The sequence below is a fragment of the Dryobates pubescens genome, chromosome Z (assembly GCF_014839835.1).
Source record: "Dryobates pubescens isolate bDryPub1 chromosome Z, bDryPub1.pri, whole genome shotgun sequence".
Classification (NCBI taxonomy): Eukaryota; Metazoa; Chordata; class Aves; order Piciformes; family Picidae; genus Dryobates; species Dryobates pubescens.
The window spans coordinates 32,975,261-33,000,319 of NC_071657.1; the positions used below are offsets into that span (position 1 = coordinate 32,975,261).

Consider the following 25,059-nt stretch of genomic DNA (forward strand, 5'->3'; position numbering starts at 1 on the left):
ATTGGGGCAGCTCACCAAAAGCAGAGGGATGGAGTGCTAGCAAGGGCTCTCAACTTGTTGCTCTGAGACAAGGCAAGGATGAAGCACTGGAGCACCCCAAGGGAATCAAGGAGGATTCACCTGAGAGGGTGACATGGCCAGCCCAGCTGAAGAGCCTCTATGCAAATGCACACAGCTTGGGCAACAAACAGGATGAATTAAGGGCTACTGTGCTGCTGGAATGCTATGACATAGTGGTGGCTACTACTGAAACTTGGTGGGATGATTCCCATGACTGGAATGTAGGGATAGATGGTACAAGCTCTTTAGGAAGGACAGGAAAGGTAGGAGGGGAGGAGATGTTGCTCTCTATATCAGTGACCAGCTGGAATCAGTGGAGCTCCACCTGGGCAAGGATGATGAGCTGGTTGAGACCATATGGGTGAAAATTGAAGATAGAGGAAGGTGATGTTACTGTAGGGGTCTGCTACAGGCCACCTGACCAGCAGAACCAAGCAGATGAGGCACTCCACAGGCAAATAGAAGTGGCCTCACATTCACAAGCCCTGGTCCTCATGGGGGATTTCAGCCACCCATCTGCTGAAGGGACAGCACAGCTAGGTACCAGCATTCCAGGATGTTCCTGGAGTGCACAGATGACAAATTCCTCCTCCTAATGGAAAAGGAACCAACGAAAAAGGTGCTGTGCTGGACCTTCTTCTCACCAATAGGGAAGGGCTGGTCACCAGTGTGAGGCTCAGGGACAAGCTTGGCCACAGAGACCATGAAGCAATAGAATTTAAGGTCCTCTGGGCAACTAGGAGGACACAGCCCAAGCTTACAAGCCTGGACTCTACGCATGCAGACTTTGATCACTTTAGGGATCTGCTGGCCAAAGTATGGTGGGACAAAGCCCTAGAGGGAAGAGGGGCCCAGGACAGCTGGTCAGTTTCTATAGGTATTTTAATGGGAAAAAGAAGACTAGGGAAGGTGTGGGCTCCCTCAGAAAGGAAACAGGTGAGCTGCTGACAAAGTGACATGGAGGTTCTCAGTGACTTCTTTACCTCGGTCTTCACTGGCAAGGGCTCCAGCTGCACCCCCAGAATAATGGAAGGTAATGTCAGAGAGTGGAAGAAGGAACTGCCCATTGTGAGTGAAGATCAGGTTCGTGACCATCTGAAGAACCTGAAAGTGTTCCAAGTCCGTGGGACCTGATAGGAGGCACCCCCCCCAGGTGCTGAGGGAACTGGCAGATGAGGTTGCTAAACTGCTCTCTATTATATTCCAAAAGTCATGGCAGTCTGGGGAGGTCCCCACTGACTGGAAAAAGGGAAAGATAACCCCATTTTCAAACAGGGAAAAAAGGATGACCCAGGGAACCACAGGCCAGTCAGTCTCACTTCTGTGCCTGGTAAGATCATGGAGCAGATCCTCCTGGAGGCACTGCTGAGGCAGAAGAATAACAAAGAGATGATTGGGTACAACCAGCACAGCTTCACCAAGGGCAAATTCTGCCTGACAAACCTGGTGGCCTTCTAGGACAAGGTCACAGCATTAACAGATGAAGGCCAAGCAACTGATGTCACTTACCTGGACCTGAGCAAAGCCTTTGACACTGTCCTACACCACATCCTGGTCTCCAGGCTGGTGCAATGTGAGTTTGATGGATGGACCATTCAGTGCATAAAGAACTGGCTTGATGGCCACATCCTGAAGGGTGGCTGTCAAAGGGTCCATGTCCAAGTGGAGGCCACTGATAAAGAGTCCCTCAGGGATCAGTACTAGGACCAGTCTTGTTTAATATTTGTTGGTGACATGGACAGTGGCATTGAGTGCACCCTCAGCAGGTTTGCTGACAACACCAAGTTTTTAAAACCAGGCTGAATGTGGCTCTAAGCAACCTGATCTAATGTTAGGGGTTGTGCTGGGTTGAGGCAGCCCCCTCTCTCCCCACCACAGGCAGGAATAAGACACTCAGACAAACGGATTGCAAAAGTGATGAAAGTTTAAATAGAAAGCAGTGAATGTTACAGAGAACCCAAAGCGCAGTAACAAAGAAAGATCCCAAAGCAAACCCAGAGCCATCCCATTCCCACCTGAGGGTACACCCGAGACCCTCAGGGCTCCTTCTTCCCCCTCCCTCTGCTGGGCTAGTCTCAGCTGGCCAGGCCTGAGACTGCCCATCCCCCCGTGGCCTTGGGCCTAGCCAGGCCCACAGCCAGGAGACATCTCCCCCAGTTACCAGCTGGCAGAGGAGGAAGAAAAGAGAAGGTGCTACACCCCGCACCAGATCTTATAGTGGTGCAAAGAATTATGGTAGGAAATACACACAATTTCCTGTGTCCATCCCTCTGGGCTGGACTTCTGGACACAGGAAGTGAACACATCAGGGGGCACCCAGCTCAAACTGCAACAGGGGTCCCTGCCATTGGCAGAGAGGTTGTAACTGGATGATCCTTGAGGTCCTTTTCAATCCTAACAATTCTATGATTCTTTGATTAAACCCAGGCTCATCTGCTAATATATTTGTACTTCATCATTCATACTTTCTCCTAAGTTACAAGATCCTCCCAATAAAAAGCACTTAGTTAAGAGCACTGTAGCACCTGGTATCCCCCAGTTTGAGATACAGTGTTTAGTTAAAAATTTTTGATTTTCATGAATGTGTATGAGTTTCTCCTGCCTAATGTGATCATGACATAAATCCTGTCCAAACTGATTGTGTTAAGGAGCTGAGAACCTTTTAAATGTGGTTCTGCTAGATAGTACAAGGAGGCAAGGAGATCCATTTAGCTTGCAGCAAGAAGGGGAGATAATTAGCAACAGTGAGGTCAGCAAGTAGTTCCATCTTGGTCAGCAGCTTCTAGCATAGCTCTGATACATGTTGGGTTCTGAGTCTCAGAAGGAGGAGGTCATTCATATTCCTTAACCCTATTGTAACAGAATAGGACTAGCATAAGGCTTCTAAAAGTACAACAACTGTGAGTGATTTTGTTAGCATTTGTTCTGCCTTCATAGTTTGCCCTTTCATAGTCTTTGATTAGGACTATTCATTTGTAATCTTTGGTTTCTGAATCATTAAAGATGGTGCCAAGAGCGGGACACTGCTTTTGCTTTCTCTTCAAACAGAAAGGTTACTGGTCATGAGGTGATGTTTAAAGATGATGACCTGCCTTTTTAGTAAGGCATTGAAGACAATGATACATGTATATTGCAATCACATGCCCTCGAAGATATTCAGAGTAGGTCTGTGCATTTAACAAAACTTTGCATTTTGTTGAGCCTTTTATTTCTTTTTCAAAGATAGGTGGCAGTCTGACTACAGTGGGATTCTGACATAAAGCACATCCCTTATTAAAGGTTTTTTACTTTCATTCTTCATTCCAGTAGCTATTCAATAGTTACTCTGAAGTGTTTCAGATTTTTATTTTTTACATAGAAGTTGCTGAGTATTTTAAGATCAAAATGCTTCCATTGGATCCAATTGAGAGCACTGGGATTGAAGATGTAGGAGTGTGTGACACACAGTAACAGTCTTCATATTCTGAAATGGAGAGTGTTGCTAATTGGTACTGCACTTGTTCAGGAAACACCCAGGAGCAGTGGCAAGAAGAGTCAGATTCCTGTGCAACTGGATTTAGGTGACATGCTGGCAGCCTTGGAGCAGAAGCAGCAAACAGAGAAGTCAAAACAGTCTTCTAAGCCTGTGGTGCTTTCAGGTACTTGTTACGATGAAATCCCTTTTCTTTCAACATGAGTCAAATGTGGCCTGATTTCTGATCTGTAATGATCTCTGAATATACAGGCAGGAGCACAGTCCACAAGATAGCAAAGAAAATACAGGTTCCTTAAAAAAATGAAAAAGTTTAAAAGCATGACAGTCAGAATTCTTTGGAGAAGACTTGAAGAAAGAAAATTCTTCAGGACTATGATTTGTAAAAGAATACCTTCCATAGAATTGGAAGAGGTGATTGAAATTTACCTTTGAAAATACTCATGTTTGCAGGGGTTTTTTTGCTTTCTTAAGTTCATGATTTTCTGTTGTAATCTGAACCTATAGGAAGAGGCTACACAGTAACACAGGCTTCATTAAGCTCCTCTGATACTAGAAATCCTAGAGCTGAGCTTGAGTGGAAGAGTGTCTTTGCAAACAGGGGGGGTTATACTGAGACTCAATCAGCCTAAGCCAGAGGATGAATTCTGCCATTCTGCTGTTAACAAAATCCTCATCTTGGCAATAGAGAAAGTCTTTCAGAACATTTGGATGCATAACTAGGAGGAAGACACAAATAGCTCAAAATGTAGTCTTGGCTATGTTAGTGTAGTATATTTTGCAAAAGGAAGCACAATGTTTGCTGGAATTTAATGATGATAACATTTCTCTCATTTCACTAAAGAGGTTTTTTTCAGAGAGAGCTAATCATGGGAGAATGCACCTCACAATGTTTGATAGCTGAGAGAACTTGTAAGATGCTTTTAAAGATTCTTTTCTGTAATTGATGTTTTTTCATTTGAGACAGTCAAATTCAATAGTGCAGAGGTGCTAACAACCATTTTTTATTTCTCTAAAATTATACAGTGCATGGATTGGTGGAGCACAAAGGTGTGGGTCACAGTACCCATTTTCTAATGTTAAATTGCTTGTCTCTGAATCTGCTGCAGACGAGAAATTGATGTATCATGTGGAAGTATAAGTCTGGAAGTATAAGGCAGATATTACCTCAGTTTTATGCTTTTTTTTCAACATTCAGTGGTGTTGGGGGACTTACCATATAAGCACTCTGGAAGCAGTAAATGAAGATGGCTTAAGACAACTTGTTAGAGGCTTTGGGTGTTTTTTAGGGGAGAAGGGTTGCTTGAGGCATGAGGGCGTCAAGCTCATTCCACTGATACTTATATCATCCTCTTTGTTGACTTGATAATGTGACCTGGTTTATATTGCAAGTAGCTGAAATTTGACAAAGTGCTTTCACAGGATACAGCAGTTCCTCCTGATAGTGAATTGAAAGGGAGAGTAGTTTTCAGGATGAGAGTTTGTGGTCTGTAAGGTCCAGATTCAGTGACTTGGCAAGTCATTTAAAGCTTCTGTGCTCTAAACCCTCTGCAAAATGCAAGCAGATGTCTCCTTAGTGCTGTGCTGGTTAAGCAAAAGAGACTTGACTGTAGCTTTGCATTATTCATTACCCATCTGCAAATGAACTTCATCCAACTTCATCAAGGTGTGGGTAGGAGTAATTGCTCCAAATCACTTACAAAGATTAAATTTAAAATATATAATACTGCAACTCAAAATGTATTAATGCAGTACAGAATCTGTGGAGTAAAGAATGCTATTGCCATGAGACATGGAGATTTCTGAAGATTTTCTGAGACAGCATGATGTGGTAGCTTGGAGTGCAGTGTTTTGCCACATTGTACTTCTGAGAGTTCAGGGACAGCGCTTCTGATTCTACTTACAAAATAAAGGTAGAGGAGACATGTCTTTGTTAAATAACGTTGATTTAAGACACGAGATTGCCTATAAAGAGCAGCAAAACAATGTGCATACTGGTTGTGATTCAGACATTAAACTTGCATTGGATGCTAGTTTAGGTACTTGCTATAGTTGTTTGATGCACACTGTTTTTTATCTCAGTTGGTGGTGCCATACCATTGCTTTCTAAAGAACCTGCTACAGCCACAAAAAGTCACCGGTTAAACCAAGGAAAGATGCCTCATAACCCTTTGGATTCCAGCGCTCCTTTGGTAAAGAAAGGGAAACAGAGAGAAGTCCCTAAAGCAAAGAGACCGACACCTCTTAAAAAGGTGCTCATATTTTTACCTTAAATAGTACAATATAGGATAATGTAACTTCAGTATTAATCTGTGAGTCTGTTAAACCTTCTGGTCTGGAAATCTGCATCTGTGTTCACTTGTCTAAACACAACTTTAAATTTCCATGTTTAAAAAAACTAATGGGAGCAGGGAAAAGAGTGGAGTGTTGCTAAGTAGAATATACAAATCCTGCCAAAGATAGCTGAAGAAGTGTCACTACAAAAGTGTTTGTGCTTTTGGTGAATACTTGGTACAGGGGGACATCCAAAGAAACCTTAATTGTTTTGGACAAGGTATGCTTATTTACAGTATTGGGGAGAATGGTTTGAATAAAGGTGGTATTTAATGTTTCTGTGCTCTTTGAAGCCAGAACTTGAGCTGGCTCTGCAGCAGCTAGTGTTAAGTCATTGTAGAATGATTTAAAATGGAATTTGTATTTACTTGAAAATGATGATTTCTCTTGTATCTTCTTCATTTCTTTCCCATTCATGCTGCTTGCCATCATGTCTTCTATACAGAGGATTTTGAGATGCCCCTCCCTTGCTAGGTCACTTTTTGGTCTAGCAAACGTAGTGTAGTGGTCATTCTCTGCTGCTTAATTGAATTTGAAAACTCTACAATGCAAACTACATACACAGAAAAGTCTGGGAGGCGATACTAATTAGTGTATCTTCTGGCTATTTTCATCTTGAGAAGACAAAGATTGCTCTGTCTGTAAAGTCTGTGTTCTGAGCATGGTAGGAAGCTTCTTTTTGTTGTTCGTTCATCTTTGACAAATGCAAATGGATACATTTACTTTTGCAATTAGATTCTGTGGTGTAATTAAAAACTTTGGATAGATTAGCAGAACTGGTGATACATATATATTTTTAGCAGCTATGAAAGAGAAAGAAGGCGAGTTTCAGGAAGTTATTATTGCTTTCTCATGCAGTAGCATGTTTGGATCCAGCATATATGTTCTCTCTGCTCCCTCTCCTTCATCCATGTATCGTACAGCTTAGCTATCCATGGTAATTTCTTCTCTATTTCTTCAACCAGTTATTAGAATAACTCAAGATTTTTAATAAGGGGGGGGAATATTAACTGTACCTGTATATACATATGTACTTGAGTGTTTGACTTAATTGCAATGAACTGATGATCTGAAGAAGAAAGTTAAAGAGGGAGACCTTTTCACGTGCTTCTCTGCACTGAGGCAGTTTGTTGGTTTAACTTTAGTTCTTCCCTTGTAGTTTGATACCAGTAATTATTTTCTCCACATAGACACTGTTAATCAAGGGAAAAGCCCTTGGTAAGAGAAACTGCTTTATTATCTGTGTGACGTTGAATAGATTTTGGGTGTTTGGTTTTTTTTAGATTATTCTGAAAGAAAGAGAACAACGAAAACAGCAGCATCTGTTAGAACAGAAAGCAGTACTGAAAGATGAAGACACTACTTGTCACTCTACAGAAAATACCACTGAAGATGAAACACTTACACAGGGTAGTCAAGCAGGTATCTTTCAAGAGGCTATAATACAGCATGGAGATTTGAGAGTGAGCACACTTAGTGCTTTCAAAGAAGTGTACCAAAGACTGCCAACCAAATAAGAACTGTTTCTAGGATTTGTTTGGGGGTTAACTGGAGTTTAAAGTGTGCGAAAGCTGACAGTCAAAGTAGTTCAATAATTTAGATTCTGATTACTATTTCACACTTCTATGCCTGTTTGATTTATTATTGTCAAAATATGAGTCCCTGCATCTCTCTGTCAATCTGTTTAAAAAGATAAACATTAATAAAAATTAAGAGCATAAAAGGTATGACCTCTGTGCCCCTACTACCACAGACTGTTGTAATACTGAAGTAACAGCTCTTAAAGAAATACCTGACAAGCTGTTCTCTTCACAATGGTTCTTAGTCTCTCTTTTCAATGAAATGTCTTTATTTACATGGTAGCTGTTCCTGTAACTCAAGTTGCTGAAGGGATTCCGAAGCACACGGGGATCAAGGAATCTACAGAAATTTCTGGGGCTTCAAAGCAGCCAACATCCAACCTTCCAAAAATCCATAGCAGGAATTTTAGAGAGTAAGTATTGTACTGATGTCTGTTTTCCTACAGTACCGCTTATGTGGAATTTTCCAAGCAAGGTACTTCAGCTGCATTTTGTGTAATGCTGCAGTTCAAACTGAGGGATCTGCCTTTTTTGTTTTTAGTATGATTTTTTTTCTGTCAAGCTGACACAGACAGAGAAATTATATCTATATAAACTGTAGTAATTCTTACTTCAAAATGCATCTTCCTTGAAACAAAAAAGACCAGAAATTCATTAAAGGCTGATGAAGGAAAAGGAGCTGCTGTTGAAGTACCTTATTTTAAATAAATGGAACACCAGCATGATACTTAAGAGGAAAAGGAGTACACTTGAATTATTTTTAGGATGTCCTTTGGTTTTCTGCTGCCAGACCAAAAGGAGAAAATGTAGAGCCAGATGACATTTTCATGTTTTGTCTAGGCAGAGAAATAAAAGGAAGATGTTTGGGTTATGTGCAAACACTTTCAGTTTTGTTTAAAGAGGTGCATGTATGTGTTTCCTTATGCAGAAATAATTCTGCTCCACTTTGATTTATATAAAGCAAATGCCCTCAGAAAAATGCTTCAGTAGGAAAATGTACATATGTGCTTATTGGTATAAAGTGTGTGTGTGTGTATACATATATATATATATATATATATGTATGTTTATTGTAGATCTGTTACCTGTTTTTATTATAATTTGATGGGGAGCTAGATACCACAAGTAACAATTTTCTCTAAGTTCTCAGCCAGTCAAAAAAAGAGCAAGTACGTTTTTGTTTTCCTGTGTATAACAAGTGTGTTTGGAGTGGAAATAGGGGAAAGAAAAAAAAAGACAGAGACGTGGGGTAGAACTGTTTATATTTTACATACTGCGTGTCCATGTGTTACATACTTGTAATTTTACGGGTTTTAACATCTAATTCATTCTCTGTTTCAGTTACTGCAGTCAGGTACTTAGTAAAGAAGTTGACAGTTGTGTGACAGATCTTCTAAAAGAGCTGGTTCGTTTCCAAGACCGTTTGTATCAGAAAGATCCGGTGAAGGCCAAAATAAAGCGCAGGCTTGTCATGGGTCTTAGAGAAGTTTTGAAACATCTGAAGCTGAAAAAACTGAAGTGTGTCATCATTTCTCCCAACTGTGAAAAGATTCAGTCAAAGGGTAAATAAGGTTTTTTCTGGTGTTGTTTTTTTTTAATAATGTTTTTGTTTAATAAAAGAAATGTTAAAAAAAAATACTAAAAGCAGACTCAGTATACTGGCAGCAGCGTTATTATTACTACTGGAGGAATTTCCTTGAGTAGCCTTTGAAAGTCAGCTAAAGATACTCTCCTTCAGATTGTTTCCTGCTGTGCAGCTGAAGTAGCAGCTGAGTCAAGATGTACCCACTGGAGTGGGGAAGGTTTTCTCAAACTAGGACCTGTTTAGTTGTTGATTTGCTGTGCAGCTGCACAAAAGATCGCACTGACACAGATGAGAAGAGACAAAAATTCCTGATGCCAGCTGTGGCACTACAAGAAATCCAGCTGCACCAGTCTCTTTTAGGCCACAGTATGACAAGAATCTGTCAGTGATAGTTTGATTTTTTTTAATTTGTTGTAATTATTGTCATTACTTTCTGTTAACTGGTAAATAATTTCTTAGCTGCTGGCCGTTTTACACTAGTTTAGACTATATTACACATGAAACACAGAATAGTAGCAGTAAAGAGATACTGCTAATGAAGAATTAAGAACGATATGTCAAATTCTCCTTTAAAAATCGGTATCTAATGCAGTATTGAGGTCCATGTATCTTTTTCTTACAAACTTTTAATTTCAAGATGCACCCATAATCATGGGCTGTTCTTGGCCCTCTTTTTACGGAAGCATCCTTTAGTTCTAATTAGCTTGAATACTGTAATTCATTGCTAATTATGTTGTCTGCTCCAGGTGGATTAGATGAGACTCTACACAACATTATTGACTGTGCCTGTGAACAGAATATCCCTTTTGTTTTTGCCCTTAATCGCAAGTCCCTAGGCCGCTGTGTGAACAAAGCAGTGCCTGTGAGTGTGGTGGGAATTTTTAGCTATGATGGGGCTCAGGTAAGCTGAAATAAGTAGGCTTATTTTGCTTTATTTTGTTTACCTTTGTACTTGTAAGAGGAAAATAAACCCAAAACTGACTTCAAGGTTTTGTTTGTTTTAGTTTTGCATACTTAAGACTCTTTATCCAAGGTCAGTGAAGGTGATATTAGAAGTAAAGCCACTCACCCTGGTTCAAAAAAAGTGTTTTGGCTCTCTCCTCCTGACACCCTCACATCTAGATCTCTTCTCAAATTTTTTTTTTCAAGAGGATTGGTGGGTTTATAAATGGTTTAGGTTTTCATATCTTTATACATACTTAACTGTTCAATTTTTCTATATGAACATACATGTTCTGGATAAGGAGCATTTTTTACAGGTTTTCATGGAGATTTTAAATCTCTGTGACTTAACCTCTACTAATATTTTATATTTCCATAGGACCATTTTCACAGAATGGTGCAGCTGACAACAGAGGCCAGGAAGGCATACAAAGACATGATAGCAGCTTTAGGGGAAGAAACTGACGGACCAAGAGAAACCCAACCCAGCATTTTAACCACTGAATGTGAAAAAAAAGACTTACCAGAAACTGGTAGAACATCTTCCAAGGACTCTGATGAAGATGTACCAAATTACAGTGAGTATTTACTGACTGGGATTTGATTCAGTTCTCATCCAAAGTGCTCTTTATTTCTATGATTTTCAGTGAAACAAAGGACACCTGACACCTCAGTGATTAGAAAGGGGGGAGATCCTGCTTTTCAGTGATTTCATTGCACCCTCATTACTTTACAAACCTGAGGTCAGGTATGGCAGAACATTCCCCAATGAAATCTGCTGGTGGCAGGCAGTACTCATTGTTTTGTCCAAGGAGGTTTAACAGAGTTCCTTATTATTTCTATTTGTTAAAATATCCTTTAAGTCTTTTTGTAGAAGTGCATACTCTGTAAGTGTGGTGGACATAACTTTTGTATTGAAGCTTGTTTGAGATACATCTTCCTGTCCCAAAGCATTCTTGTTTTGTAAAGGCCTTTCTAGGCGCTTGTTCCTCCAGCTCTACTCATACAGTCACCAGAGAGCAACAGTTAATGTGGATACCAGGCAATTTAAAACTTCTTTGAAAATTTTGAATTTTAAAGGTGGATCCACCTTCAGTGTCAGCTTTGCTTGAGCAGAGGACTGGACACAGGGACCTCAGTGGATCCCGTCACTCCTTAATCATTCTTTCACTTCTCATCTGATGGTGCATGGTGTACATGCAAACATGCCCAAGTTCCACCCTATATCAGCACTTGCTTTGAGGAGGAAGTAGATAATCAGGGTGACTTAAGTTTTAATTCAAGTATTATACAATAACCTGTTTGTTTTGGGTTTGTTTTGTTTTTCTCTGTTTGTTTTTATTCTAATATTCTCTAGTTAAAATCTGGAAGAGAAAACTTGAAGAGTATAACCCATATGCACTGGAACTGGAGCAGAATGCAGCTGCTGGCATGGTGATAGTCAATTCAGAAGAGCATCAGTAAACCCAGATCCCATTCTGTGGGGCTTTTGTTTGTTAATTTATTTATTTTCTTTTTTTAAGGAGATCACTAGGAAGAGGGTAGCAAAATAAATTGAGGAAATATATGAAGTCAGCTAAGTTAACTAACCTATTCTGACTCCCTTTAAGCAAGATACACACTGAAGCACATGAGGCACTGGCTCATGTTCTCTTATGTTCTGTGTATTTGGCCGATGACACAGCAGGTTGTCTTAGCCAGGAGCTACTTGAACTGGCTTGGCACGCCTCATTGACTTGTTAATGATAAAATAAACCGAAAGAACTTGCTGGAAATACAGTTTTATGTGGCAGGTGAATCTATGAGCCAGGTTTGGCCTTGTGAGGAGCTGTTTTCTATTTTCTAACTCTTGTTTAAAGAACTTCAACTGTTTTTTAATTGTGGGTTTGGCTTTAGTTTTTTCATCTAAATAAACCTCCTCAGGTGGGCAGGCTGCCATCAATGTCACTTTCTTTCAGTTAGTGAGAAATTAATTTTGAGCAGGCAGCTTGAATAAAACTATTGAGGAAGACCATGATAGCAGAGTTCCCAGTTAGCTCTTGTGTTGTTTTATTCTTCTGGGATAGAATAGAATAGGATAGGATAGGATAGGATAGGATAGAATAGAATAGAATAGAATAGAATAGAATAGAATAGAATAGAATAGAATAGAATAGAATAGAATAGACCAGACCAGACCAGACCAGGTTGGAAGAGACCTTCAAGATAATCATGTCCAACCTATCATCCAACACCACCTAATCAACTAAACCATGCAACCAAGCACCCTATCAAGTCTCCTGAACACCTCCAGTGATGGTGACTCCACCACCTCCCCAGGCATGTGTAGAACTTCCTCCTAACCTCCAGCCTAAACCTCCCCTGGCACAGCCTGAGACTGTGTCCTCTTGTTCTGGTACTGGTTGCCTGGGAGAGGAGACCAACCTCTGCTTGTCTACAGCCTCCCTTAAGGTAGTTGTAGAGAGCAATAAGGTCACCCCTGAGTCTCCTCTTCTCCAGGCTAAGCAACCCCAGCTCCCTCAGCCTCTCCTCATAGGGCTTGTGTTCCAAACCCCTCACCAACCTTGTTGCCCTTCTCTGGACACACTCCATTAAGTCAACATCCTTCCTAAACTGAGGGGCCCAGAACTGGACACAGTACTAAAGGTGTGGCCTAACCAGTGCAGTGTACAGGGGCAGAATGACCTCCCTGCTCCTGCTGGCCACACTGTTCCTGATGCAGGCCAGGATACCATTTGCCCTCCTGGCCTCCTGGGCACACTGCAGGCTCATGTTCAGCCTACCGTCGACCAGTACCCCCAGGCCCCTTTCTTCCTGGCCACTCTCCAGCCACTCTGACCCCAGCCTGTAGCTCTGCATGGGGTTGTGGCCAATGTGCAGAACCCGGCACTTGGATGTGTTAAATCTCATGCCATTGGACTCTGCCCATCTGCCCAGCCTGTCGAGGTCCCTCTGCAGAGCCTCTCTACCCTCCAGCAGATCAACTCCTGCCCCCAGCTTGGTGTTGTCAGCAAATTTACTGATGATGGACTCAATGGCCTCATCCAGATCATCAATAAAGATGTTAAAGAGCATGGGGCCCAGCACTGATCCCTGGGGCTCACCACTAGTGACTGGCTGCCAGCTGGATGTGGCACCATTCACCACCACTCTCTGGGCTCAGCCCTCCAGCCAGTTCTTAACCCAATGCAGTGTGCTCCCATCCAAGCCATGGGCTAACAGCTTGGCCAGGAGTTGCTATGGGGGACAGTGTCAAAGGCCTTGCGGAGGTCCAGGTGGACTACATCTACAGGCCTCCCCACATCCACCAGGCAGTCACCTGATCATAGAATTCTATATAGGATCCTATAGCAGAGGTAAAGGAGAGAGCATGGACTCTAAAGGTCTATAATTCCTGAAGTAAAAATGCTCTGTTTAGACACTGCATAAAGCTGATCAAGTGTACAGTTGTGTTTCTGCTGCTACTCAGAGTAGTTTATTGTAGGTCCTGCTTTGAAGTTTGAAGATACTGAAGGAAGCAAACATGCTAGCCTGCTATTATGTATGTATCTTCTCCATGCTGACAGACTCCTCATTCCTTCAATTTGGGGTTGTGTCAGTAGATATATATATATATAAAAAAAAGAGGTTTTTGATCAACTCAGTTTGTATGTATGGTAGGGAAAAAATTTATCTTACAAGAAATTAAATTTATATCTCACAAGAAAAGATATTTTAAAACCAAAATGTGCTCATAATGGTGGTGGAGCACCTTAGAGGGGATGTCTTATAATATCATTGTTTACAAGTTGCAGACATAATGACAAGCCTAAAGAAAGTAATTGCAAGATGCACATGTGTCAGCTGCTCTGGAAGATGACACAGCTGCCCTGGGCTGCTGCCAGCATGTCTGAAACGTGTCTGTAAGAGCTTCACCCCATTTAACATTTGTAGTGCAATACTTTGGAAAGTAGCTGCCTTGTGAAGTTAGGAGTTATGTAAAAACTTTAAGTAATTTTTCAATGCAAACAATTTTGTAGAATGTAAATGGTATAAAATCTGTTACCAATATATTGATTCTATAAAGTGTGGTTGTGATTTAAATAATCTCCTTGGTGGGCATTTAATGATACTTGAAATGTCTTTTGAGGAAGAATGTTAGTGGGACAAGCCAGCCTAAAGCTGAAATGCGTGGTCATTTCTAATGGTAAATCAAAACAGAGGGTGAAAAGTCCCAGTGATTAACAATGGGGTTTGGCCAACAGCTATCCTTGACCCCTGGAGGTAAGTTGTGATTTATTCTAGTTGTACCACTTTGATACATACCTAAAAACTCTGAAACTGATAAACCCAATCACAGCATGGAATGGGGACCAGTTGGTGAAAATCACATTAACAGCTTTTTCTGACCATATTTACTATTTTATTTTACTGTAGAAGAGCATGAAAAGTGGCTTTGGAAAAATTACAGGTTGTTCAAAATCTTAGGGAGATAACTTCCTGTTCTTAGAGCATAGCAAAACCCAGCACCACCAGAAGGGGTCACAGCTGTGTTCAATCATTCCTGTTACATGTTTTGTCACACAGCAATCTTTCTACTTGCAGTACTTCACTGTAGAGACAAGGCAGAGCTCAACTATGTTCACCTTAAACTCTGACCTCAATCTTTACAAAAGCCTTACCTTCCCACACAGCACCATAGAATGAAACTTCAGTCAGCTCCAAATCTGTTGAACAAACAGAAGAGGGCCAATTCAGGGGAAGTTTTGTTCTAATTGTCCCTTAGTCATAAAGAGAAACACAAGGGGGGGAAAGCTCACTCTGGATGGTTGGTGCATTACTTTATTGGTGCATTGCTTTCAATGTGAAAAATGCTGTATAAAAATTCTCACCTGGGAGATAGGCCTGACACCAAAACCAGAGACACCCATTCAGGAAAGCCTTAGTGAGGAGAATGCTGCTTTTTTTTCCCCTATGTGGGGAATAATGGTCTAATTTGAATCTTGCCAGTTGGGGAATAACTTAGTACGAGGCGTCTTGCTATTGCTAGGAGCTGTTATCCCTGTGGACTCAAGCTATCGTGATTTTTAGTTTGCAGCTCATGTTGATCTGCAGCAATCTCTTCACATTGTTGAAAACCATTGAGAAAACAGAAAACTTGGTTTATGCCTTAGACTTTATTAGACATAGAAGAAAAATCTAAACAGCAATACAGTAAAGCAAAATTCCACTTTGTATTGATTACGTCCTCACAGTTTTAGTCTGCACTTGTTCATTGGGAATAATCTCAAAATTGATTCAACAGTTATCTCAAACGTAGGAGAACAACTTGCCAAAACTGAAGTCTGCTTTAACTTGGGTGCTTTGTTATCTCTCTGTATTTTGAGGATGTTAGGAGTTCCTCATTTAGTACAGAATCTTTATTACCAAAGGAAATATGTTTCAACAAATGAACTTGCTGACACTAGAAAGGAATGCTCTCCAAAACAAGGGGAACAGAATATAAAGGGTAAAAGAAAATAAATGGATGAGTTGAAGTGCCTGCAATAAATGTGATCCACATCTCATTCTCTCAATCCCATGCCAAGATCCTCAAGTCTGAAATGAACTGGTTTGTTTCATGAACTCAGAAGCCATACATTATATTACATTGTTTGAGCAGCACAAGTCTTACTGCAACCACTCTTGTTCTTCATTAAGCTGAAATAACTGGCATCAGAAAACCAGAGATGGTTCCAGCATAGGATGGTGGCCTCTTCTATCACATACTCTAGTTGTTCTTTGATGCAGTAAGGATATCCTCTTCCATCTCAAGCTTCAGGTATTTCTCCTGAATGTCAGTTTCAATGACAGTGCTAGCACACACAAATAACTCCTTGAATACCATGATATCAATAGAACTATGGGATTACTCTAACTTGCATACATTTGTCCTTCCAGCCTTTTTCTTGTTCTGTCCATTAGAGGCTGTTTTTCTTGTTACAGCTCTCCTAAAAAGAAGTTCAAAAAGATGTGTTAATACTGCCTTTAAAATTAAAACAGGGTTTAAAGCTTGCCTGTACTAACTGTTCCACATGCAACAAGCATGCATCACATCCAAAAGCTATCAAAAGCAGTCTGGGAGATAGCTTTTCCAAAATTTCTTACCCATGTTTTCCTCCAGTTTTGCATCATTTTGTCATGCTCACTGACCGCACTTCTCCAATTATAAAATTCTTTGGTCCATCCATTATGACCAACACCATCTGAAAATTGGGATGATTACACAACTTTAATGATGAATTAAGTTGATATCTGTTCAGTTCTTCAGGTGGAGGATGTGGCTAGAAGAACCAAAAGGCACCCTCCTGTTTTTCATTTGGCTCTGCTTCCTCTTGTGCTGTTTGGAATAAATTCTGTACTAGTGGATATGGCTCTTCTCTGTAGCAAGCTTCATAGCCTCTAGTGTAAACAGATTCAGTGCCTTTATCTGTGATTCAAGGCCTAGAAAATGCAACCTAAAAGTTAGAGGAAATCTATCTAAGAACAGGGGTGCTTCAGTTAGAGCAAGCTGGGGGGGGCATGCAGGCAGAGAATTACAGCAGTCAGTTACCTATGACTAGTTTGTAATTTCCCAAATTTTTTAGTAATGCTGTGTAGGAAGTTAGTCTTCATTCCACTGAGAGCTTAAGAAGGGCTAGTTTACTGCATCTTGATAAAATTGTAATTCTGCCTGTCAGTTTCTCTTGCAGAATCATAAAATTGTTAGGGTTGGAAAGGGACCTCAAGGATCATCCAGTTACAACCCCCCCGCCATGGGCAGGGACACCACTCACTGCATGCGGCTGCCCAGAGCCACAACCAGCCTGGCCTTAAAAACCTCCAGGGATGAGGCTTCCACCACCTCCCTGGGGAACCTGCTCCAGTGTCTCACCACTTTGGTGGTGCAAAACTTCTTCCTAACATCCAATCTGAATCTACCCATTTCTATTTTTGTTCCATTCCCTCTAGTTCTATCATTAGCTGACACCCTAAAAAGTCCCACCCCAGCTTTCTTGTAGGCCCCCTTCAGATACTGGAAGGCCACAAGAAGGTCTCCTTGGAGCCTTCTCTTCTCCAGACTGTATATCCCCAACTCCCTTAGTCTGTCCTCATAGGAGAGGTGCTCCAGCCCTCTGATCATCCTCATGGCCCTTTTCTGGACACCTTACAGGACATCCAGATCCTTCCTGTAATAGGGGCTCCAGCACTGGAGGCAGTACTCCAGGTGGGGTCTCACCAGAGTGGAGGTGATGACACAGCTATAATATTTTCTGTTTATCCTTTGGGACACTAGCAATAGTGACATATACTGCTCGTGGAGCACCGTGGATGTTTCCCTTCCTCTTAGAGTTGCCACAGGTTCATGGAGATGCTTCCAAGACAGACTTCAATGGAACTGGAGTGATGGCAAGCCAGCTTTTGCTTATCTCTGTCACTGAAAAAAAGAAGGGTGGAACTGCTCTTGACAAATTAATATGTTACTAACCAGCTAATTAATATTTCCTTTATCATGCCAAGAAAATCCATACTCTGCACTGTTCCTGCTACATTAAGACCTTGCCAAGGTCTGGATGAGGTCTTGAAAGCTGGTTGCAAATGATGCTTAAGTTGCATCAGTCAGTTGTGGGTACCCAAAAAATCTTGCACAGCTAAAGAAGTTATCTGAGCTCCTGCCCAGTTAGTGTTCAAATAAAGAGATAAAAACTGGCCTTGGCCAGCTACAGGTGGTTTACAAATTACCTGAGGTTTAAAACAATCCTGGGTGGTGGTGGTTTCTCTTTCCTGCCTGCCTTCCTTGTAATTTAATTTTTCTTTTCTCTGTCACACTGTAGAGGGTTTTTATACCTTAGTACTCATCTGACTCCAAATTTATGTCCCTTAGTTCAGCTGCTTTGGTTTAATCTCTGTATCATAACTAATTTGCAGGTTAGGGGTGGAAGGGTTTTTACAGCTGCAAAACTATTTTCATAAACAGATGGAGTGGTTGCTAACACAATAAGGAAGACTTCCCTTCTTCAGATAATGCACGTTTTATGGGTGAAAATTACAGAGCTTTACTGATACCAGGGTCAGGCCAACCGTGGTGTACATTCAATATCAGCCTACCTTTATCTTCCACTGTGATGAGCACTTTGGACATTGTGTTCCCCACTTTTGAGATAAATGAGCATTTATATTCTGTATTTTCTGATACTGAATCTTTCACCCAACTCAGAACATGCACTCTGCCGTTAAACAGCATATGAGATTGCTCAGTGATGCATGCCTTCATCTTCTGTCCATTCTTCTTCCAGACAAAATACGAGTCATCTGGACCTGTAAAAACATGAGTCAGATTATTTTGTAAGAAAACACAAGATAAGTCTTTGAAAACAAAAGCTTAAGACCTCAGTATTAGTCTCAAAAACATGTTTGTCTGTAATGTTTCATAGGTTTCTTTGGCTGAAACTCCAAGAAACAAAACCCTGCTGCAATAAAAAGGAGCTAGCACTGCTAATTTAGCCAGAGTTGCAAGTGAGTCCATATAGATGCAAGAATTCTGTCTGGATTCTCACATGGGTGGCATCAGTGGGGGTGTGGCACTTATCCACAAACGTGATTAAGTAGATGATAAACATTGGCACTATCTGCCTATATGATATCCTCTGGAGGTAGACCATGTTGCCTACCACTGATCAGGTTAGCTTCTGTTACACAGCTGAAACCTGAGACATGCCTTGGAAAAGTTCAAGAACTCAGTATGGCAAAAGATGTTAGAAGTAATAAGCAAAATTGGGAAAAGCACAGAACCATTAGTCACAGCACGCAGTTAGGCAAGACAGAACTTGGAAGAAGCTTGGACCAAGAACAAAGAGCAATCTAATCTTTTAGCCTTGCTACTATTATTTGTCTTAACCTGCAAGGGCAGATTTTTAATAAATCAGAGATTGACAGTAGCCCAGAGGACAGAACAGCTGTTCCCAGAACATTTTAGCAAGGTTGACTGAAGTCTACTTGGCTGTATTGGAGTCTTTTCATTTAAAAGAAAAGCATCTGGGTCAAGCTAAGAACTTTGCGGTAATTTTGGTGTTCAAAACATGCCTATTCCTCCCTTGAGGCCTAGGTTCTAGACTAGCCTTAGCAAGAGAAGATGTAAAGAGAAATGTGAGAGAGTGATTGCCCATTGGAATGGGCTGCCTGGGGAGGTGGTGGCATCACCGTCATTGGAGGTGTTCAGGAGGAGACTTGATGGGGTGCTTGGTGCCATGGGTTAGTTGATTAGGTGGTGTTGGATTGGTTGATGGGTTGGACGCGATGATCTTGAAGGTCTCTTCCAACCTGGTCTATTGTATATGTATTCTGTGTAAAAAAGGTATTTTTGCAAGTACCCCTTTAGGAAACAAGACTACAGAATTTGGCTTTTACTATAAGCATTTCTGATTGTAAACCAAGTTGGCATTTTTCAGTAGATTTGATTCTAGGTTAGTGTCTTGAAAACTAATTATTATAGCTATCATGCAGGCAAAACAACAACAAAAAGGAAGTAATTATGCCCTTTGTCAGCATGTAGTGTTCCATTTCCCTTTGGAAATACAACTAAGAATCTACAGATACAGAGACATAAATTATTTAAGAGTGAATGATAGAGAACATTAATTTAGTTGAAGCACATTAGTGTTTATATCTGAGGGAAAGAGGGGAGGAATGGAAATGGCCCAATCTGAACAAGGATTGACAACACTTCTGACAAAGGGGAGAGGGCAAACACATGCCGAACTGAAAACAGCCTAACATGCAGTTACTCCTTTAAAAACCCATCAGTTTATGAGTCAATGTTGTACGATTAACAGTAGATAGGTCACTTGTTGCCAAAATAAAGATGTCTGGAGCCAGGGACAAGGTATTTCAGTAGACTAACACTGAAGCTGGAATTTGGACAAATAGGATGAACACAAGCACAGCAGAAAGAAGTCAGCTTTGAAGAGTAGAAATCCCTTTTGATAAACCGCACTGGGTTATAATGTGTAATAGATGCCATAATAAATCTGTCACAGCATTAATAAAGAAGCAAAATTTAGCAATGGTGTTTGCAAAGGTCAGCCATCTTGGAGAAGACCAACTTGACCTCAGTTGAAGATCAGTGAGAGGAGGGGATACAGTGGCACAAGCCTCAGGATGAACTTTTCCAAGTGTGGAAGAGTTACAACTCTAGCACTGTAAAACTAATAGCTCCAGGCTCACAAGCTTTATTTGCAGCCGTGCAGCCCCTCACACATAGGAATGCAGGGCTGTTACCTACAACTGAGAGCTCAGAAAATGCCATTTTAGGGACAGACAGGAAGTGGCACAATCAGTGAAGGACACATCCCTAAATGAACTTCAGAGGTTACATTTGGAGAGCCTGCTCTGTTTTCTGATGCTGGAGATCATAGTTGTTCCAAAATCTGCCAACCTGCTTCACCAAAAAACAATTTGCAAGCTGTGCTGTTTAAGGTTGGCCCCTTAAGAAGTTGCAACTGGGCAGTTCTACCCATTTTTGTTTTCAAAGCACTCAAAATCCCTACAGAGATAACACTCATCCCCACATACAGAAGTTAGTCCACAGCAAAGTCCAGGTTCTGCCACTAGTCAGGTTCTTTACTAATCATGTTTTATTACAGCTTATTCCCAATTTTCAGGCACGCTGCCACTGTTTTTTCTACTTTGCTTTCCTTTTCAGGATTTAGCAATTAAAAAAACAAACCCCAACAAAACAAACCACACCACTATGAAAGGCTTTCGACTGCAAAAAGTTTGATTCACATTTGTTAAATACAGATTTTTCTACACCTCTACAGTGAGGTAAATTCAGGCTGGCATACAATGGATCGGAGAAGTATGAATCTTGAATTTACTCTGCACCTGCTACTGTTACTGTAATACAAATTAATGACATGTCTAGTGGAAACTTACAAATTAGTATTTTGATCTACTTACTTTGCCATCCACTTTAGGAATGCTTGAAGGATTGAAAAAAGTAACATTATAAGCAGGAAGACAATTCAACAGCACATCAGTACAGGTAGGCGGTAACTAAGCAACAAAAGTTACTTCAGTTAGCTTTGAAAACATTGCTTCAATCATAGTAAATACATCATCATCAACTTCACCACATTAATGGTTTTACAGGGAGAAAGGTTAACAGTTATGAAAAATAAAAAAGCCTTGCTGCCCTCTCTGAACTACTCCTTTTCTCTGCATAAGCCTTGCATCATTTCCAGTGCCTGTGAAAGTGACTGATACTGTTTCATAGAGATTCCATTTTCTGTGCCTTTGCTTTCAGCACTTTGAGTGAACTGGCGCTGCCCAGGTAGTTTGCCCTGACAGAATAGGTTCTCTGACCTACATCAAGTCAGGCAGGTCTGTGCAAACTGTGTTCAACAGCCAGATGATTTTCCCTCAAGATTTTCCACAAAGACAAATTTCAGCAGCTGGAGACAGTACTGAAACCACGGCAGCTGTTTGTAAACTTACACCCACAGTGTAACTGTGTTTATTGAATTGTTGGTGTAAATTTGATCCTGGGTTAAAATCCATCCATAAATACATCAATCCAAATTTAAAAGAATTTAAGTAAACGGCTCCAGCTTCAGAGCAGTGTGCCGATGAGTCCCAGCAAACTAACGAATTCAGTGTTTGCCATATACACATCAAATCCTAATAGATCCATGGCTTCTAAGAAAGCTCAGAGATACTAATTTAAAAGCAAGAGATTATGGATTAAGTAGAGCTCACTGACATAAAGCTGGGGTTGGAGAGCAAGAGGGAGTACCCATCCACCAGTCAAGCTATCTCCTTTTGTCAAATGCTGCAGAGCTGAGTAGACCAGCGAAGCTGTATAATGAAACAGAATTGCTACCCCAGTGCTGCTGGTTTAGCACACTGTTTTTCTGGGGTTTTAATGTGGTTCTTAAAGGATAACCTACTAAAACAAAGCTTCCCTATGAATTATTCAGAGAAACACTTCAAGGCAGGAGGTGACTTGGGTAAAACAACGCGCAAGCCATCGGCAAGCCTAACCCTCTTACAGCTTTCCCTAGCTAAACTTATCTCTGACAGCAAATTGAAACCCAGTGAAGATAACTGACAGGTATTCCACAGAGAAATTGTAGCAGGATAACAAATAGCCTATTTTCAGGGATTTCTATAATCTCAACAAAAAAACTCCTACCAGAGGCTATCTGCACTAACAGGAAGTTTCAGGGGAAACTCCCTAGATTCACAATGCAGATTTAAAAAAATCCCTTCCAAAGCTGGTAACATGCAGCAGGTACTTAACCAAAGAAAAAGTGCCATTTGGATTTACTCCTTTGCTGTCTAGATTACAAGCCAAAGCTGTAGGTTGTGCTACTGAACTAAACATCCCAGATTTCAGAAAAGCAGGCTTATATAGAAAGCTGTCATTCCACAGCAGGGATTAAGTTTTAAAAAGACAGTATAATCTGGGTGTTGAAAGATTATTTTACATCCCAGATCAAAGCGCAGGAAAAGGTTAGTCAGTCATTAACATACAAAACGATTAGCACCACTCTGCATGAATGAAATCAAGGCAGACAGGGGGGTAACAGCTCGGGAAAAGTGAAGAAAAAAAAAGATTCTTTCTCCACTTGCTTGTCAGGATATGAGACAAACATCTTTGCAGATTTCTGAAAGCAGTGTACAAGGCAGACAGCCTCTATCAGATAACTGGAGTGGATTGTAGTTTTGGTGGCTGGTTGTTTTTTAAGTAGGGGCAATCTATGCTAGGCATAAAAAAAGCCACAAACAAACGAAAAAGAACCCTCCAGAAATACCCTGATAACAAAAAACCAAAACACACCAAAAAGACAACCCAAACCAAAAACCCACAAACTTAGAAAAGCCATCACAAACAGACTCCTGAAATTGCAACAAAGAGTATTACTTCATACACCAAACAACTAATATTGAATAATGCCTGATAAACTCCTTCAAAACATGGTGCCATTATTAGATCACTAGCCCATTTGTGTACATCAGCACCACAAGCTCATGCAGCCTTGTCAAGGCAGACAGGAGGCAGGAAGTGCTTCCTTTTAAGTGAAAACCACACAGAAACTGAAGAAGTAGCCAGTCACCAGAGGAGGCAATGCACAGCACACACAGATGAAAGCAGGGCACAGCATCTGCCTCCTCAGAATGGAATTTAAAAGCAGACTGGGGAAATGGCTGACTTGCCTGTGAGATGAAAATTCAATTCTTCACTGTCCACACTTTCTACAGGAAGACAGATATTTTGTGTGTGTGTCTAAGGAAATGGTTTTGAAACTGGAAACCTGTGAAGAATGATTGAAGCACTATCAAGACAGAACTAGAGACTGGTGGCAGGCTGGGCCTGGGTGGGAGGAGAGGGGGGAGGGAATCTGTTTCCAGTTTGAGTTTATTTACTTGTTTTTCCTATGGGCTAACAAGGCTACCATGTTAATTATTAAAATACAGCAATGAAAACTGGAGACTACTTCAGGGAGTAACATGCTTTCCAGAAATCAGTCCTGCTCTCCAGACCATAAAAGCCACTGCTTTTACTCCTTTGTTTGCTAAACAGATCCAGCAGAAGGGTAACTGGAAGAGATGAAAATGAGATTTTCATCTCCACTGAGGGGACAGTGTACACAACACAGTGAAGCAGCTCTGGTAAACAATTTCTCCTGAAATAGTTAAAAAGCTGACAGGTATGTTCCAAATCAGTACTCAGGTAATCAGCCATGACGAGAGATTAATTATTACAAGACTCTCTTGTGAGGAAAACAAGAAAATTAAGTGTATAAATAATTAGTTTGCAAATCAGGTGGTAGAGGTATCAAGAAGGTCTGAGGAAAAGAGCATGAAGTTGTGTTTTATGCTTCAAAGACTCCTGACACCAGACCAAACCCATCACATCTCAGTAGGCAGAACAGGGAGTTAGAACTCTTGTACAGCTCCAAGCCATTACTGAATCAGAGCTGCAAATCAGCAAGAAGAGAACAGTTTAAATATTTATGTTGAACTGCTAAAAAAGAAAGGTCATGTAAAGGCTTGTAGGCAAACGATACAAGAAGCAAATACACACCACCAAAGGGAATCTTTTTCCTGGGGAAAGATACAAGCTGAAAGTAATTCTGAAATTACATTTGGATCTCAGAGACCCCAGTGTAAAGCAAACATCTCCTTTGATACATACATAGACATACCATAAAGGCTGCCAAGGATTCTGCAGCACACTTTTTCTTGCATCCTCATAACAACCTGTGTATTTGGGCCAAATCAGTTTATCTCTGCAAATGGCTCATGCAGCACCAGATTCCGGAAGTAAACTGAAAGGCTGAGCTAAGCAACCAAGCAGCAAAGCTGCTGCTTCACAGAGGGGAAGGTAGATGCACTAGCTGCTTTCCTTAGTCTCAAGAGACTTTCTGACAAATATTTTCTCAAAAACATGGCTTATTCAAACTGCAGATACCAATCAAAAGCTTTTAAACCATGCAGTGAGCCCTCTGCTGGCACATGAGGCAGCTGATAAAATGCACCAAGGAGCAGTAACAGGCATATATAGGTATACAGCAACATGCATGCAGTTTGAAACGTTTTAAGCAGGTTACAATAGTAATATTTATGTGCAGCTTGCAACTACTGTCCTAACTGAACTGATCTCCTCACAAGGAGAAAGACAGTGTCTCATGGCTTAAGCATTCATGAATTACCAAGTCACAGAAGAGGTTAACCCACGACATGTTATTCATTGCACAAGAAAAGGCTGTATGAACGCAGGCAGCTGCACACTGTGCAAGGGAAGATTCCATTGAGCAAGGGGCAAAAGGATGCTTTTGAGGAACAATTAGTAAGAAACTTTTGGTTCTGCTCCTTCCTCTTACTCTGCCATTTTTTCAGTCGAGGCCTCTTATGCTTCAATTATGTTTGCACCAAGCTTGTTCTAGGCCTTACAAGAAAACATGTCTTCCTGCACACCTTTCCATGTATTTCTGAGCTTACATATAAAACTGCACAGCAAAAGGAATTCCTACTTGGCTTTTTCAAAATACGCTGTTGATGCCAGAATGCATCACCCATGTCAA

At 41.0% G+C, this 25,059-nt stretch overlaps 2 protein-coding genes across 2 annotated transcripts in view; one reads left to right on the forward strand and one right to left on the reverse strand.

Moving 5' to 3' along the window:
* Nucleotides 1-11,458, forward strand: part of SECISBP2 (SECIS binding protein 2) — a 29,699-nt gene extending 18,241 nt beyond the window's left edge. The window contains exons 9-16 of the mRNA XM_054178776.1: nt 3,566-3,698; nt 5,615-5,784; nt 7,150-7,288; nt 7,730-7,859; nt 8,788-9,008; nt 9,778-9,932; nt 10,353-10,551; nt 11,331-11,458. Of these exons, the coding sequence (XP_054034751.1) occupies nt 3,566-3,698; nt 5,615-5,784; nt 7,150-7,288; nt 7,730-7,859; nt 8,788-9,008; nt 9,778-9,932; nt 10,353-10,551; nt 11,331-11,437 (1,254 nt within the window). The 3' untranslated portion in view covers nt 11,438-11,458. The remainder of the gene's footprint in view (nt 1-3,565; nt 3,699-5,614; nt 5,785-7,149; nt 7,289-7,729; nt 7,860-8,787; nt 9,009-9,777; nt 9,933-10,352; nt 10,552-11,330) is intronic.
* A 3,823-nt stretch (nt 11,459-15,281) lies between these two features.
* Nucleotides 15,282-25,059, reverse strand: part of SEMA4D (semaphorin 4D) — a 108,589-nt gene continuing 98,811 nt past the window's right edge. Inside the window, exons 16-18 of the mRNA XM_054178775.1 lie at nt 18,080-18,289; nt 16,100-16,197; nt 15,282-15,942 (exon numbers count right to left, since the gene is read on the reverse strand). Of these exons, the coding sequence (XP_054034750.1) occupies nt 15,913-15,942; nt 16,100-16,197; nt 18,080-18,289 (338 nt within the window). The 3' untranslated portion in view covers nt 15,282-15,912. The remainder of the gene's footprint in view (nt 15,943-16,099; nt 16,198-18,079; nt 18,290-25,059) is intronic.